Genomic DNA, 15,350 nt, shown 5'->3' on the forward strand with positions numbered 1-15,350 from the left:
TGGTGTACTTTTTTTGAATTTTGAAAAGGGAACAAGGGTAGAAGAGTTAAAACAACAACAACAACAACAGTGATTTAGAAATATACTATGATCTATCCTGGGGTAAGAGGGAGAACAAAAACATACTTACTTTCCTGAAAGAATGTCATGCCTGAGTTGTAAAACAAACAGGTACCTGATAAACATACACAAAAGTCAACAGAGGGGCCTCTTTCCCAGCCACTTCCAATCCCCAACTGCCCATCACAGATCCCGCCCCACGCACAGCCCAGAATTCCGCATTGTAAAAAGGAGTCCAAATCAAATGAGAACTTTTGGTGGAAGCATCTCCTCCTGAGTCTGCAAGAAGGCATCCCAGAACCTAGCTAGGCAGGTGAGTGCAAGGTTGGAATTCGCAAGATACTTGGAGGATGGAACATGGAACACCGCACAGTCCAGTGATGGCCTCGGCAGCACCGCAGGTGCCTGAGAAGAGAGCTCACACACGGGCATGCGACGTGGCCAATCAAACAGATGGGGCGGAGCCACTGCACTTGGCCCACAGCCAGTCCCACCAGCCGATTCCGGGAAGGGTGCAGCTGCTTGTATCAGAAAGTTTACAGCTGACTGTAGTTAGCAACTGCTTGAGGCTTTTTTCCTGATGCAGGTTAACTGCAGACTCCCTCTTTTAAAAAACAAACGTGCACAAGCACACACACACACACACACACACACACCCCCAAAAATCCCGGAACTGAGCTGGAGGGGGTTATGGGGTACTGAGAAATGGGGAAAGGAAAGCAGCAAATAACACAAGTGGAGTTCACCTAAGTAAAAAAATTAAGTGTCTTGGCTTAACTAAGTGTTGTTTTTTTTAACCAGGAAGATGTGGGCATCAGAACCACTTATAGTGCTTTGTAAAAGCCAAAGCTACCCACGCTCCGCCCCATACCTACGGAATCAGCCTTACATGCAAGAGTGGTCCCCAGGAATCTGATTTGTTCAAAAGCTTCCTAAGTGCTTCTGATTCACACAACCCTGGTTAAGAATCACTGGCTTTGATGATGGCTAGAAGCAGCATGTTTCATAAAGGACTCTGAAGAGGAACTCTAGAATAATTTGTTTGAACTTTGAAAACAATGCAGATGGTCACTCTCTGTTGGAATGGATCTAGGAGAATGTGGGTGACCCAGAAATCAAAGAATAGGGGAGCTGAAGGTTCTAGTACATTCCAGAATGTTCTTGCTTCTGACAGCTGCTTAGCCACCACTGAGCTGAGTACTCACATCAAAGAGAACATAGGGCTGACATGGCCAGAACTTCCAATTTCTGCAGGAAAACCTAGTTATGAAAGGCCAGTAGGCCTCTCCAGGGTGGAGTATGATAATAAGCAGACTTTAAAGTGTTCCTTAGGTGGTCATCTCCAGGCTAATGGCCACCACCATGAGCTGACAGGTCACCGCTACTGTCCATCACGCAAATGACAAGGAGGTTCTGGGGACATCTAAAGCAGTGGAAGGCTGGGCAGAGAATCTCACTGTCAGAAGGGCCGCTGGAGGGAAATTCCATACTTAAAATGTTTTTAAAGTCTCTTTTGCTTCAACACTGTTTCTGAAGTCTAAGAGACAGGCATAGGCAGGCACACTTTCAAAGAAATCCAGTGGGGCTGAAAGATAACATGAAGGGATTCCAAGAACTTTGATATCATAGCAATCAAGGGAATACTGTGCAGCCCCTTAAAAAAAATAAGATGGCAATTTGGGACTAAGAAATACTGTTCCGATACCTGCCTTCCCTTTTTGTACCTCGACAAAAATAAAGTGCCATAGAACAACTCACCAATTTACCCACAGCCCAACAAAATAGAAATGCAACAAGAAAATAAATCTTTTAATTCTGATTCACTGAGAAAAAGGTCAAATTAAGCAAAGGATAGATTTGCAAGAGAATACAGAGACAAGCACAGGCAAAGTACTAATGACTCTTGCTCAGAATATCAAGTCAGCAGATAGAAGAGGAGGCAGCCCTACAACTCAGGGGGCCCTTAAGTTATAAGGTAAGTGCAAGGCGGGGAAGAGGGGAATCTTGTTCTGCATTTTGTCCTACCTTGTAAACTCTTCACGAAGGTTGTTCGGTTCTGAAGAATAATATTTAACTCGAAAGTGCAAAGCATAAGCAGGTCCAACTAAACATATGAAGATGGAAAGTTGAAGATGTTTTCCCCCAGTTTTGAAGATCAGAGAATGGACAAAAGGAAAAACACGTTAAGTTGAGTCATACATTCACCGTCACACCGGGGAGGGCGCGATGGGGCATAGAAAGCTAGGGAGTTCTTTTCAATCCTTAAGCCTGGAAAACTAAGATGTGCTTTCGTGTTGACAAGGACGGTGTAGCTAAGAACTCATTCTGGAATAAAACCCTAACCATCTAGATGAATTACTAAGAGCTGACATTTTACTTTCACCCAATTGCCAAGATATTCCAAACAGACACTAACTTTTTACAAAATACGAAGTGGGCTAAAGGAAAGTGACGTGTAAACAGCCAGGGCTCTGTAATCTAAAAATACCGTGAGGACGCTGTAAAGCATTGCATGTCTTCAAGTGACCCACGCACACACAACACTGAAGAAATGGGCTTACCGTACCTATAAAACCAGCGAGCTGGACCGGACTGTCACAGCCCCAGCGTTCCCATACCCTCTTAGTCTACTTTCATAACTCATTAGCAAACGAATGCAACAGGCGTAAATTCATGCTTCCGAAGAGCAAATTAACCAGTTCTCTTTGGCAAGGGTGCCTGATTTCAGATGACAGCATGGTCTGTGTTTTCATATCTACCAAAAACTCTTAGCCAAATTTTAAACTCTAACATTTGGCCAGCCTTAAGAAATGAAAAACCATCCACTTAACACGGAATCTATTTAAAAAACGCTCCTGAGTCCTGATGAAAACATAATACCTCAAAACACTGGCCAAGGGGTTTTACACTCTGATAAAAGAAATAAGTGAGGAGGCTAAATTTCGCTTACTTACTTTTCATCTGCTTTTTTATGGGTTTGGAATGATCCAGCCAGTGCTGAAAGAAAGAAAAAGTTTCTTTAGGAATCATTCATTCATCAGCTAGACGATACAGCCCACATTTACCCTCCTCTATAAACTTTAGTCATTCTACCCATAAAACCGGGGATCGGACCAGATCAGGGTTCTCAGGCTGGGGATCAGCAAACTGTGTGGGATGGTACTAAAAAAAAAAATCTGGGGCGCCTGGGTGGCACAGCGGTTAAGCATCTGCCTTCGGCTCAGGGCGTGATCCCTGCGTTGTGGGATCGAGCCCCACATCAGGCTCCTCCGCTGGAAGCCTGCTTCTTCCTCTCCCACTCCCCCTGCTTGTGTTCCCTCTCTCGCTGGCTGTCTCTCTCTCTGTCAAATAAATAAATAAAATCTTTAAAAAAAAAAAATCTATGCTTAGGTACTGTTAAGTACATTTTTTCTTGGGAGAGTTACCTTTTCAAAGATGTGCCTAAAAGAACTTAAAACCTTTTAACTAACTGGTCTGTGGAGGCCCTTCTGGTCAGTGGTGCAACGTCAGCTTTTCCTTCTAAATTTCTCAAGTTACACTCAATCTTCTCCCGATTCGCCATCAGCCTGGTAAAGACTGGCAGCCACGCTGCAGCGAACCTCTGACCGCGCACGGGTCCTGGAGCTCTGTCGCTCTAAATGCTCAAATGATAAAACCCAAACTCATGACCCCATTGTTCTTTTGCCAGGAAAAGGACCCCAAGAAAGCTAGAAAGACAGGTAGGGATTTGCCGGAGATAATTTTGCTCTGGTCAACGAGGACATTTCAATTTCCTGTCATTTTCATCAGAAAGAACACTTGGGTCCTATCCACCCCAGGAAATCACAAAACCATTTCCCTCATATGAAAATTCCTCTGTAATGTCCAAGTGGTTGATACCACAGTCCTGATGAGCCTCTCAGCAGCTTAACTTCCACGGAAAACAGCATTTAGGACTGCTCTGCTGTGAGCCCCTCCAAGCGATCCCAAGCCCTGGAGGGCAGGGACGGTGTGCTTTCATCATTCCCGAGTCTCATGCCAGGCACGGAGCATGGCACCCAGCAGGCCCTTATTAGAGACTTGAGAAATAAATACATGCGAGATATAATTTTTTTTAAAAGGAGGCAAAGAGGAACTTTTGCCACCACTTTAGGTCAACTGGATACACACTGAAATGTCCCCGTGAGGGTAACGTCTGGAACAACACAGCCAGACTGGGTTTCTCACTGGCTGCTCAGACTCAGAGGCCCTTCTGCTGGCTGCCAATATACTTTCAGAAGCAGTCTCAACTCTGCACATTCTAATCACGAGGAAGGGTGGGACTGAATTACTGCAGTGTACTCTACCCCTCACCAAAGAGCCCATTATGACTGTGTGGGAGGAGGGGAATAAGGAAACACAAAAGCAAATAACAGGTGACTTATAACACAATAAGCTGTGAGCAGTGCGACGGGAGAACGTGGGCTTTGTCATCTCCACCCTCCGGCTCAGCAACCGGGTAATGAAGGAAGATCAGCACAGCAGGCTGCGGGTCTCGAAGGCCCAAGTGCGGGATGCTTTCTCTCACTGTTAATAGCTATGAATTGGGAGTGACCTAAATGTCTAGCAACAAAGAAAGATTTAAAAAATGGCTCGTCCATATGATGAAATACTATTCAGTCTTTAAAACTGTTGCGGGCCTCTTTATCAATGTGGCAAGAGACCCCCAGCTCAACACTTGATGAAAAGAAAACAAACAAACAAACCAACCAGGATCCTGTTTATATAAAATTATTACTTTCTATCAAAATATGTCTAGAAGGATTTATAGACGTTATTTTTGGATGTGGGGCTGTGGATGCCATTTAGCTCTTCTCTTTTTTACTTTTCTGCACAATTTTTTACTTTTAATGAGAATAGGATCTGCATGCCGGTGGGCCAGCTTGTCACTCGCATTTTTCATCCCGTTGTTTGCCCCATCAGAATGCCGTATCGCTGCTGCCCTCAACCAAGCAGAAAACCTCGGACCTTAGCCCCTGGGAGGAGGACAGATACAGACCTGATAAAGGTATATTTACTTTCCTGCCAAAGTCTCACACTAATGGCTATGACTAAACTCCTTTCCCTCACTTTGAAATGAATTTACTATTACCATGCAAAGAAAGTTCTCCCGGGAACCAGCCTTCTAATTAGCCCCAGAGGCTCCTAGCTTAAAGGGGCTTGTCCCATTTCCTTCCTTCAAGTCCCCTCCTATCTGGAATAGAACACATGAAGCCCACTGTTCCCCTCCCTCTGCCGTCACACTACGATCCTGATCCAAGTCCAACCTGTGCTGTTCCTGTGGTGGCGGTTTTCAACCCTGGTTGCGCATTGCAGTCACGATTACCCAGGTCCCACCCAAGATCCATTAAACAGAATCTCAGAGCATTAGTGTTTTTTAAAGGCTCCCAGTGTGCCCATTAAATATTTAGTGCTTAAGTCTTCCCACATCCTCCTCTTACCCTGAAATATATCCTACTGATCTTGGGGATCTTGACACATCCACGACCCCTTCTGAAAATCGTTGTCTGGGCTTGGTAAAATCTCAAGCAATTTCAAGGTTTACTGTCCAGATGTCTACGGTTGGTGTTAACTGTCAGGTCATGGCTAATGCTCCTACTGGACAGCAGCCTACTTTTCCTTCTGGCCATGCTGTGTAAGGAGCTCCCTTACCCATGCGGGCTGGCCTCCATCCTTCCTGCCCGGCCACAGCGCCCTGCCCAAAGCAGGACATGCCAGGATGGAGGCCTGTGAGAAGTCTGGGGCTCACTAAGCTGGGAAGTCATCAGAAACAGTTTCATTTTAAAAGCTCCTTGGCCCTATCGGGAGGGTTCAGATCAGGTTTGCTTGCCTGCATCAGAGGGGATAACAAATCCAGCCATAATCCTGAAACAAGAGATGATAAAATCTATCTTGTATCTAACCAGTTCAAAATGACCTGACCTTCTTCTTAGCTGCAGGAGCTGACCAGACTCTGATTACCAGTGTTTTATTCCACAAGACCACCTCATGATGAATTCCCGGGCACTATGGCCCAACGTGGCCTTTAGTAAATCGTATCTTACACGAGGCTCCAAGGGCTACGTTCAGCAGCAGCTGGACCTGTCTTAGATGTTCACCTGCATCCCAGCTAAATATAGCCACACTGCCTGTCTGCAAAGGCCAAGGCAATGGTTCCAGCCCTCTTAAAAGACCACTAAACCAGTCACTGGAGATAGACGAGGGCATATCTAAGTTCAAATGGCATAACATTTAACTCAAACAGGTGTTAGAAAGGTGGTTTCTGATCTGAATTTCGCATCCAAGCCAATCTGGCAAAACCCTTTCCATAAATCAAGATGGGAGACGATTTGGCAAAACCCATGTGTTCTGACAAAATATCCATTCTGGAACCATGACATGCATAAGGCTGGTTGTAGAACTGAGTTGTCTAAAATCTATACAGAAGCATTTGAACTCCAATGGCCAAGGGAAGCTCAGGAGTTGAAAAGGGTCTAGAACCCGCCTGAACAAGCCCTAAGCCTTCACCATCAAGGGTGAGTGCTGGAACCCATCACTGGCTGTCTAGGACCTGTCGAGTTTCTTAGCTTACAAAAAGTGTCTAGTTTGCATTTAAATTAGAGCTGGAAGAAATGTGAAGAGATAATCATATCCAAGGGATGAAAAGAGAAAGGAGGGAAAGGACACTTTTGGAGCTTACTGTGTGTGATATGATTTATAATAAGAAATATATATTTGGTCTTAGTTTCTGGCACAGAGCTCTTAAAATCCTTGGAATTTTCTACACAGTATGAGCAATAAAGGTGTCCTGACAGTCATAACAAATCCCCTTCAAACACACCTGAGTTTATGTTAATGAGGTGACTTCCAGAAAGCACCTAAGGATGGGGGCTGGTTGCCAGGGGAACTAACCTGTGACTAGAGGGTTGAAGCTTACCTCTGACCTCTGGGGAGGGGGTGGGGGCCTGGAGGTTCAATCAATCACCAATGCCAATGATGTAATCAATCATGCCCTTTTAACAAAGCCTCCATAAAAATTTAAAGGTAGGATCGGGGGAGCTTTGGGGCTGGGGAACACACAGAGACTGGGAGAGAGTGGGGCATCCAGAGAAGGCGGGGAAGCTCTGCACTGCCCACTCCGCCCTACACCTTGCTCTCTCTAGCTCTTCTGTCAGGCTGCTCCTGAGTTACCTCTTTTTATATCGGACTGGTAACCTAGTGAGTCAAATGTTTCCGAGTTCTATGATCTGTTCTAGAAAATTAATTGAGCTTGGAGGGGGTCGTGGGGAACTCCTACCTATACAGGTGACAATCTGGACTCGTGACTGGCATCTGAAGTGTGGAGTGGGGGTAGGTACGGGGTGGGGAACAGTCTTGTAGGACCGAACCCTTCACCTGTGGGATCTGAGGCTATCTGCAGGTAGACGGCATCAGAATTAATTGCTTGGTGGTGTTGGCAGACACCCACGTTGGACTGTGTCCCACCTATCACTCGCTTAGGCCTCAAAGCAGATGAAGGCGGCCATGCAGAGGGCTCGGATGCCCCGGAATCCCAGCGCTAGAGAGGTGGGGGCAGGGTCAGAAATGAGGCTGTGTCAGCAGCCAGGGGCCTGGGTCTCCACACCAGACACTAGCTCGGAGTCCCTTCGAGAGAAGGGATGTCTCCTTCTCATCCACGATGAAGCCCCATAACCTCACTTATACCAGGTACTCGAGATTTCCTTGGGGATTCATCTAAATCAACTGCAGAGACCCCTTTATCAACAGCTTTCCATCCAGCATCAATATTTGCACATGGGCAGGAAAATCCTCGCTCTGCCAGCCTTCAGAGATAGGCTGCTGGGAGGCCTGTGGCATTTTTGAGCTGTTTCACACTCCTTTGTACTAAAGTAGAAGGAGGCGGGAGAGCAGAGTTCGAGTCCCAGCTCTGCTGCCCTCCTGGCATGTGGCCATCGGCAGGCCCCCTGAGACTGTTTCCTCATCTGTGCACTGAGCTTGCCCTGACACGCTGTCTGAAGAATAACTCAATGGCCATGGAAACTATGATGAACCTTTGAAATGGAAGGATGGTCCGTTTCTCACAGTAATAGCACCCCAACAGCACCTCCCTCCAGGTGCATGTGAGATGGTAGGAAGGCTCAGCAGTGTCCACACAAGGGGCATGTGTGATGGCATTCCAAGCCATCATCAGAGCGAGGCCACAAACGCCCTTCAGCACCCACTGACCCTCTTGGAAGCCACCGAATCCGTGTTAACCTCACCTCGCAGCCCTGGGCCTCTTATTACCCATCCACCTGATTCTAGGCTACAAAGACCAGAGGAAAAACATTCCACAAGTCTAGAGACAAAGGCCCAAATCACCTTTTCTGGATCCCTTGCTGCAAAGCATGGCACCATAAAATGCTCCCTTTTCCTGTTGGGAGGGGCTCTGGAAGGGACTTAAACGGCCACACCTGCCCTGCAGAACATCTGACCCCAGGACCCGGAAGGAGGCTCCTGCTTGGTGGGGCTGTTATCACCCCTGCCCCCAATCCCTGCCACTCCTCTTCCCTCTGACGCCTCACTCACTCCTCCCCGAGTGAAGACAGAACCCCCCCCCCCCCCGTATTCCACTGGGACAGTCGTCTCCCCCACCAGAATGCGGCAGGCCAGAACAGTGTCCTGCTTACCTCGGCACCACAGAGACTGACCGTGAGGAAGCTCCCAGGCAAAGTTTGCTGAATGGCTACTGCTTAAACATGTTGTTTGTGTGGGCGCATGCACGTGGACGTGTGGCTGAGATGCTACCGTGTGTCATGGAACCAGTAGAGCCCAGTGGAAAGGGCTGGCCTTTGCAATGAAACCAGGCTCTGCATCCTGCCTCTGTGCTTCACTTTGACCTTTACAAGTTTCATCATCTGTAAAATGGGTCTGCTCTATGGCTGGTTTTCCAGATGATGAAGATTAAATAAGAATTATATGGAGTGTTTACGCTGATGCCTGGCTCAGAGCTCATCAGAGTGGGAGCTCAGGAAACAGCAGCTATCTGATCAGTCTGTAAGAAAGCTAGGTGGGTGTAGGCCAGAGCCTCCTCTCTCCGAAGAAAGCTTTCCTATATAAAAATAGAACCAATGCCCCTGCTTTGAGCTAGGCAAAGGTGAGATCTACAGAATGGGCTCCTGCCTGCCTGGATTTGGAAAAGGGAAACAGGAGGCCCCAGCCTCAACTGCTAAAAATAGGCAATGCCAATAGACTTTGACCTTGCTTCAGGGCTGGGCAGCGCACTATGGTAACCAGGCTTGGCTCTTTGCAGGGAGCTGGGGACATAAGCTGGGTATGCAGAGAGCTGTGCCAAGAGCCCTGCCACTGCCAGCCCTCTGATTTACATGCAGAGGCAGGGTGGGGATGTCATTTCTTGTAGGAGCCTCACAAGGCAATGAGCCAAAGGCCAAGCGGACCGTTCCCTTCCTGGCCCCCATCTATTACACCTGCCATCAATTGCTTCATTTGTACCAGGCGCCCGGAAAATCAACGACTCAGGGAATAGTCCCAAAGGGATCACCTAAATCGCTAACGTTTCTCCCACAGCCAAGGCAGCCTTGCAGGTTCCAGCTCGCCTACGTGCATCCCCTCTGGGAGCTGTGATGTCTTCTGGTTCCCCCTCAGCTTGCCCAGCTGGAAAGAGAAGACCCACACCCATGTGAGATTACAAAACCCTTTCTCCTCCATTAACTCTCTGAGCCCCTCAATCTCCCTGTGATACAGATGTTACTGCCTCTACTTTAGGGTTAGGAAAAGAGGCTTGAAGTATAGCACTTACCCATGAGGTCATAAAGCCTGTGTTTGAGTCTGAGCTGTGCTACTCGCTGAGGGCCCTGCCAAAGTCTAAAGGCTTTCGTCTCACCATCAAGAAGACAGAAACATCTGACAAATGGCTTCTAAGGTCGCTTCTAGGGCTGAAGACTTGAGGTTTTAGGTGGTATACCTTGTCAATAAGAGTCACCAAGAAGAAGCAGTCCTAAGTCTGAGGATCTCATCAGAAAGGTCTGTTTATATACACAGATAACGAACCCGAAGCCAGATAAGCAAACTGCCACAGGAGACAGAGCAGCACAAAGGTTTCCAGAGAGCAGGAGAAGCCCGGAAAGTTCAGGACATGCTGCGGAAGGAAGAGTTGTCGTCTGAGACAGTCTTGAAGGACAGCCAGAAGTTTAAACGGGGTGAGAAAGGGCATGCTAGGAGGGGAACCCAGACACACAGGCATACAGATAAGTGCAGGGTCGCCAGAACCCAGCCTGTCAGGAGCCCAGCCTGGAAATCAAACTCATGAGAAGGGTTCTGGGAGCAGCTGCTGCACACCCTTGGATCCTCAAAGTCCGGTAGATGAGGGCCCTGCACCTGCTCTATGGGGGAAGAACAGCACGTTGCACTCAGAGCCGGAAGCTGGGAAGATGTCTGGATCCTGCAGCGCCTGTGCCAGGGCACCAGCGGACAGGAGTGCCTGGCAGCCCAGGGAGCGGAGGTGCACGGCCAGGCCTTTCGTACTGGGAGTCACATCCTTGGCTTTCTGGGAATCTGAGTGGCTGGAGAGGGGTCACCTGGGGATGAGGACATGCCACCAGGGCCACAGGCAGGTGGCTCTAATGGCAGAAACGACAGATATCTTCTCCCTGCTGCCATGAGAAGCCATGTGGGTCAGACGCACCCGCCTCCCCCTTCAGAACATGAGAACTGGAAGAGCTCTTAGGAACAGGTCCGAGAACCCCATTTTACAGATGAGAAAACTGAGGACAAGGGAGAAAAGGCAGCTCGTCGAAAGCCCCCAAGTAAGTTAGGGGCAGAGCTAGGAACAAGGTCCAGGTCAGACTCACAGTCCAGGGCTGTAGACGTTCTGAAGCCCAAAATACCACATGCATGAAGCCACACGGAAGGCAGAACAGGGAAGGGAGAGCTTCCGGGCAGTGGAAGGCTGACGAGCGTCAGAGGATGGGACAGCTGGATGATACTGGAGACAGAGAGGAGCACTCTCAATCCAGCACCCCGGAAGCAACTAGAAATGGAACTGTGAGGCAGGTCTAGGGGGTAAATGCTAGAGAAATACACCCGTTTCCTGAACACCAAACGGTGAAAAGGACAGAGAGAAAGAAAAAGAAACTTTGTGGTGCAGGGTAAGAAAACTCAAAGGGTTTTAGCTAAATGACCTCCATCTTCTTGGCAGGAGGTAAGGCCAAGTGCAAGAACAGAGTCGTTTGCAGGGACTGGACTGCAGGGCTGTAGTCAGGATTCCGAAGGGGAACCGAGTCCAAGAGGGGCTAACAAGGCTCCAAGAGTAGCTCAGGGGCTTGGACTTTGCTGCATCTGTGATCTGTGACCTGTACTGGTGCCAAAAGGCACAGCCCGTGACTCTCCAGCAACGCCTGCCAGCCTGGGAGAAGCAGCAGAGGAAACAGATGGGCCTGCATGTGGAGGGGAGGCCAGGGGACAGTCCCGGGGGCAGGAGCATCAAAAGGCAAGTGAGCACACAGGAGAGATGGCTGAGGCTCTGCCAGGTCGCAAGAGGGGAGAATGAGGCAGGAGGCAATTATTAAGGCCCCAGGCCAGACGAGGGACTGGAAAGACGGAATCAAGGGAAGTTATCATGGAATGGGAATGACAGAATTCCAGCTCTTGGAGCAACTGGGTGGTGATAAGACCCAAGTGAATGTGTGCGAGGTTTGCCCAAGTGAAGTTTCAATGCGAGGAAACAGTGTCCAAGGTATTTAGAAAGATGCGCAACTTGAATTCCCAGGTTGCCCAGGGGAAAAGAGAGGCTGAGACAGCTGTGAGTCAGAAGGCAGGGCACCAGGTGGCCCAACCTGGAAGACAGAACTGGGGCGGGGGGGGGGGGGGCAGCGGCAGAAAGAGGAAAGCCAGTCTGCCCCTGTCCAGGGTCCTGGCGGGTGGGGATGAGTCTCCAACTGCAAAACGGAGAAGGAATCTGGACCACTATCCCAAGGTGGCAGCCAGAGTGTTCGCGGCAACAGTCAGGGAGGTAAGGGGATGGGCTGTCGGCGGACAGGAAGTCCTGAGGTCCAGGGGGGCATCTGGTGTCCACCCAGGAGGCCTGCAGCCAAGAGGATCCACAGAAGTCCTGACACCACGGCATCATCTTGGGACTCAGCATCACACAGACGTTCTCAGGTGGACCCAATTTCTAAGCACCGATTTTGAGTGTCTTAGCCTTAGCGGTCACAAGTCATCCCCCCGGGAGTATCTGAAGAAGTGTCTTTAGGTAGAAAGGCTTAGCCACGGATGGATGCTCAACCGTCTGCTATCAGGGAACCCACCCTCTCCTACAGTCTAAAACAGCATCTCCCCCTTACTCAGTCTGTCCCTCCCCTTACTCTGCTTTATTTTTCTTAACACTTACCACCATTTGTCATTTAGGTGTTCACTGCTTTGTCTACGGTGCTTAAAACAGGGCCCAGTACATAACTGATGCTCAATAAATATTTTTTTACTCAATTATAATTAACATAGTGTTATAATAGTTTCGGGCAGACAATGCAATGATTCAACAATGTTATACATTTCTCAGTGCTCATCAAGATACATATATTCTCAACCCCCTTTATTTCACCCATCCCCCCACCCACCTCAAAAAATATTTTTTGACTGTTGAATAAATTACCTTTGAAACACAAAGGTAGACTTTGTTGGGGAAGGAGACTCTGAAGTCATTCATGCTTTTGACAAGGGTGGTTCTGAGCTACGTCAGGTTCACTCCCCCTGGCGCCCCCACCGTGGCCAGTTCTGTCTCAGGCAAAGCAGAGGGAGTCTTTGCTGACCTAACACGACCTCCTGGAGCCTGCAAGATGGTTCTCAGGCAGTGCCAAGACCTGCTCCGACCAGCCCCTGCACCCACTAAGCCTGGCTGGGCTCACATGCAGTGTGTTCACAGTGCCTGCTCTCTCCACCCAGCAAGAGTCCACAAGAAGATGATGCTTCAGTCTCTGTGCCGGTTAAAAATAAAGCATCATTAAAAGAATTTCTAGATGGTATATCTTCTGCTTTCTACCTCCTCTAGAAATGTGCCTGTGCCGCATCCCTATGCTTGGAAATGTTTCCCGAATCCCTTGCACAATAGGAGTATTTCTTGCTCTCTTCCTCTCCTGGTTATTGGCCACATGGGGGGGGGGCGTATGGATGAATGTCACCTGGGCACCATCACTGCCACCCCAACGCTCGCTACTGCAACATCACAGTTTAACTCCTATTTTTCCTCGATCAATCTCCAGCAACTGCGGATCTGCAATTAGCTTGAAAAGTCAACCTGTCCCGAAACGAATCAAAGGTGTACTTACAGTGACCTGGGAAGAGTCGAGGAACTGGAGGCCAAAGTAATCTGTTTCCACCAGGTCCAAGTGGTACACGATCTGATCGAATAGATCCTGGCCTTTGGCATGTTTCTGGAAGACAATTGGGTAGATGAAAATTGAGGATGTGACTGCTGGATAAGAACAAAACATTTTAAAAGCAAACAAAACCAAAACCACTTTTGTCTCTATATTGCATACATGTATATGCCACGGTAGACACATTTTTAAAAGTTTAATTATTTTAGGGGTGCCTAGGTGGCTCAGTCAATTAACTGTCTGCTTTCAGCTCAGGTCAGGATCCCAGAATCCTGGGACTGTGGCCCCGCATCGAGCTCCTTGCTCAGCGGGGGAGTCTGCTTCTCCTTTCTGCATCTCCCTCTGCCCCTGCTCCTGTGTTCTCTCTCTCTTGCTTGCTCTCTTGCTCACTCTCTCTCTAATAAAATCATTTTAAAAATTAAATTATTTTTATTATAATAAAAATTCATTATTAAATCTAATTACTCATACTGAAAACAAAACACAACACCAAAGAACAACTTCATAGGATGAATAGGGAGCCAACGCCTTATTATGAAAACTGGTAAATAAAGGGAAGAGAACAGGCACTGATCTGGCCGTTAGCTGTAGCCCTGGGTAACCAAAGGGTAAATGATGAGATATACAGAAATTAAATCAAAACGGATCAAAGACCTAAACGCAAGAGCTAAAACTATAAAATTCTCAAAATGGAGGCACAAATCCTCATGACCTTGGATTAAGCAATAACTTCTTAGATATAACACCACAAGCACAAGCAACAAAAACCCCCAATAAACCAGAGGTGCCTGGCTGGCTCAGTCAGCAGAGCATGCGACTCTTGATCTCAGGGTCACGAGTTCGAGCCCCATGTTGGGCATGGAGCCTACTTAAATCAAAAAAACAAACAAACAAACAAACAAAAAAACCTACCAATAAACCAGGCATCATCAAAATGTGAATCTTTTGTGCTTCAAAGGACAAAGACACCAAGAAAGCACAAACACACCCCAAAATGGGAGAACATTTTTGCATATCACATATCTCATAAGGGACTTCTAGTTAGAATATATGAAGAACTTTTACATTGCAATAATAGAAAAAATTCAATTAAAAAATGGACAAGGATACCACCTTATACCACCTTACGCCAGTTAGAATGGCAAAAATAGACAAGGCAAGAAACAACAATTGTTGGAGAGGATGTGGAGAAAGGGGATCCCTCCTACATTGTTGGTGGGAATGCAAGTTGGTACAGCCACTCTGGAAAACAGTGTGGAGGTCCCTTAAAAAGTTAAAAATTGAGCTACCCTATGATCCAGCCATTGCACTACTGGGTGTTTACCCCAAAGATACAGATGTAGTAAAGAGAAGGGCCATATGCACCCCAATGTTCATAGCAGCAATGTCCACAATAGCTAAATCGTGGAAGGAGCCGAGATGCCCTTCAACAGATGACTGGATTAAGAAGTTGTGGTCCATATATACAATGGAATATTACTGAGCTATCAAAAAGAACGAGTTCTCAACATTTGCTGCAACATGGACGGCACTGGAGGAGATAATGCTAAGTGAAATAAGTCAAGCAGAGAAAGACAACTATCATATGATTTCTCTCATCTATGGAACATAAGAACTAGGATGATCAGTAGGGGAAGAAAGGGATAAAGAAAGGGGGGGTAATCAGAAGGAGGAATGAAACATGAGAGACTATGGACTATGAGAAACAAACTGAGGGCCTCAGAGAGGAGGGGGGTGGGGGAATGGGATAGACCGGTGATGGGTAGTAAGGAGGGCACGTATTGCATGGTACACTGGGTGTTATACGCAACTAATGAATCATCGAGCCTTGCATCGGAAACCGGGGATGTACTGTATGGTGACTAACATAATATAATAAAAAATCATTAAAAAAAAATGGACAAGGGATATATAGTATAG

General features: G+C 47.5%; 1 protein-coding gene across 3 annotated transcripts in view; it reads right to left on the bottom strand.

The window, feature by feature from the left end:
- EPB41L4B (erythrocyte membrane protein band 4.1 like 4B) overlaps nt 1-15,350 on the bottom strand; it is a 126,723-nt gene that overhangs the window by 76,581 nt on the left and 34,792 nt on the right. For all 3 annotated transcript variants that reach the window (XM_057313650.1, XM_026506568.4, XM_048223206.2), the window contains exons 2-5: nt 13,380-13,484; nt 3,015-3,057; nt 2,086-2,164; nt 131-175 (exon numbers count right to left, since the gene is read on the bottom strand). In XM_057313650.1, the coding sequence (XP_057169633.1) occupies nt 131-175; nt 2,086-2,164; nt 3,015-3,057; nt 13,380-13,484 (272 nt within the window). The remainder of the gene's footprint in view (nt 1-130; nt 176-2,085; nt 2,165-3,014; nt 3,058-13,379; nt 13,485-15,350) is intronic.

The sequence above is a fragment of the Ursus arctos genome, unplaced genomic scaffold (genome assembly GCF_023065955.2).
Source record: "Ursus arctos isolate Adak ecotype North America unplaced genomic scaffold, UrsArc2.0 scaffold_18, whole genome shotgun sequence".
Lineage (NCBI taxonomy): Eukaryota > Metazoa > Chordata > Mammalia > Carnivora > Ursidae > Ursus > Ursus arctos.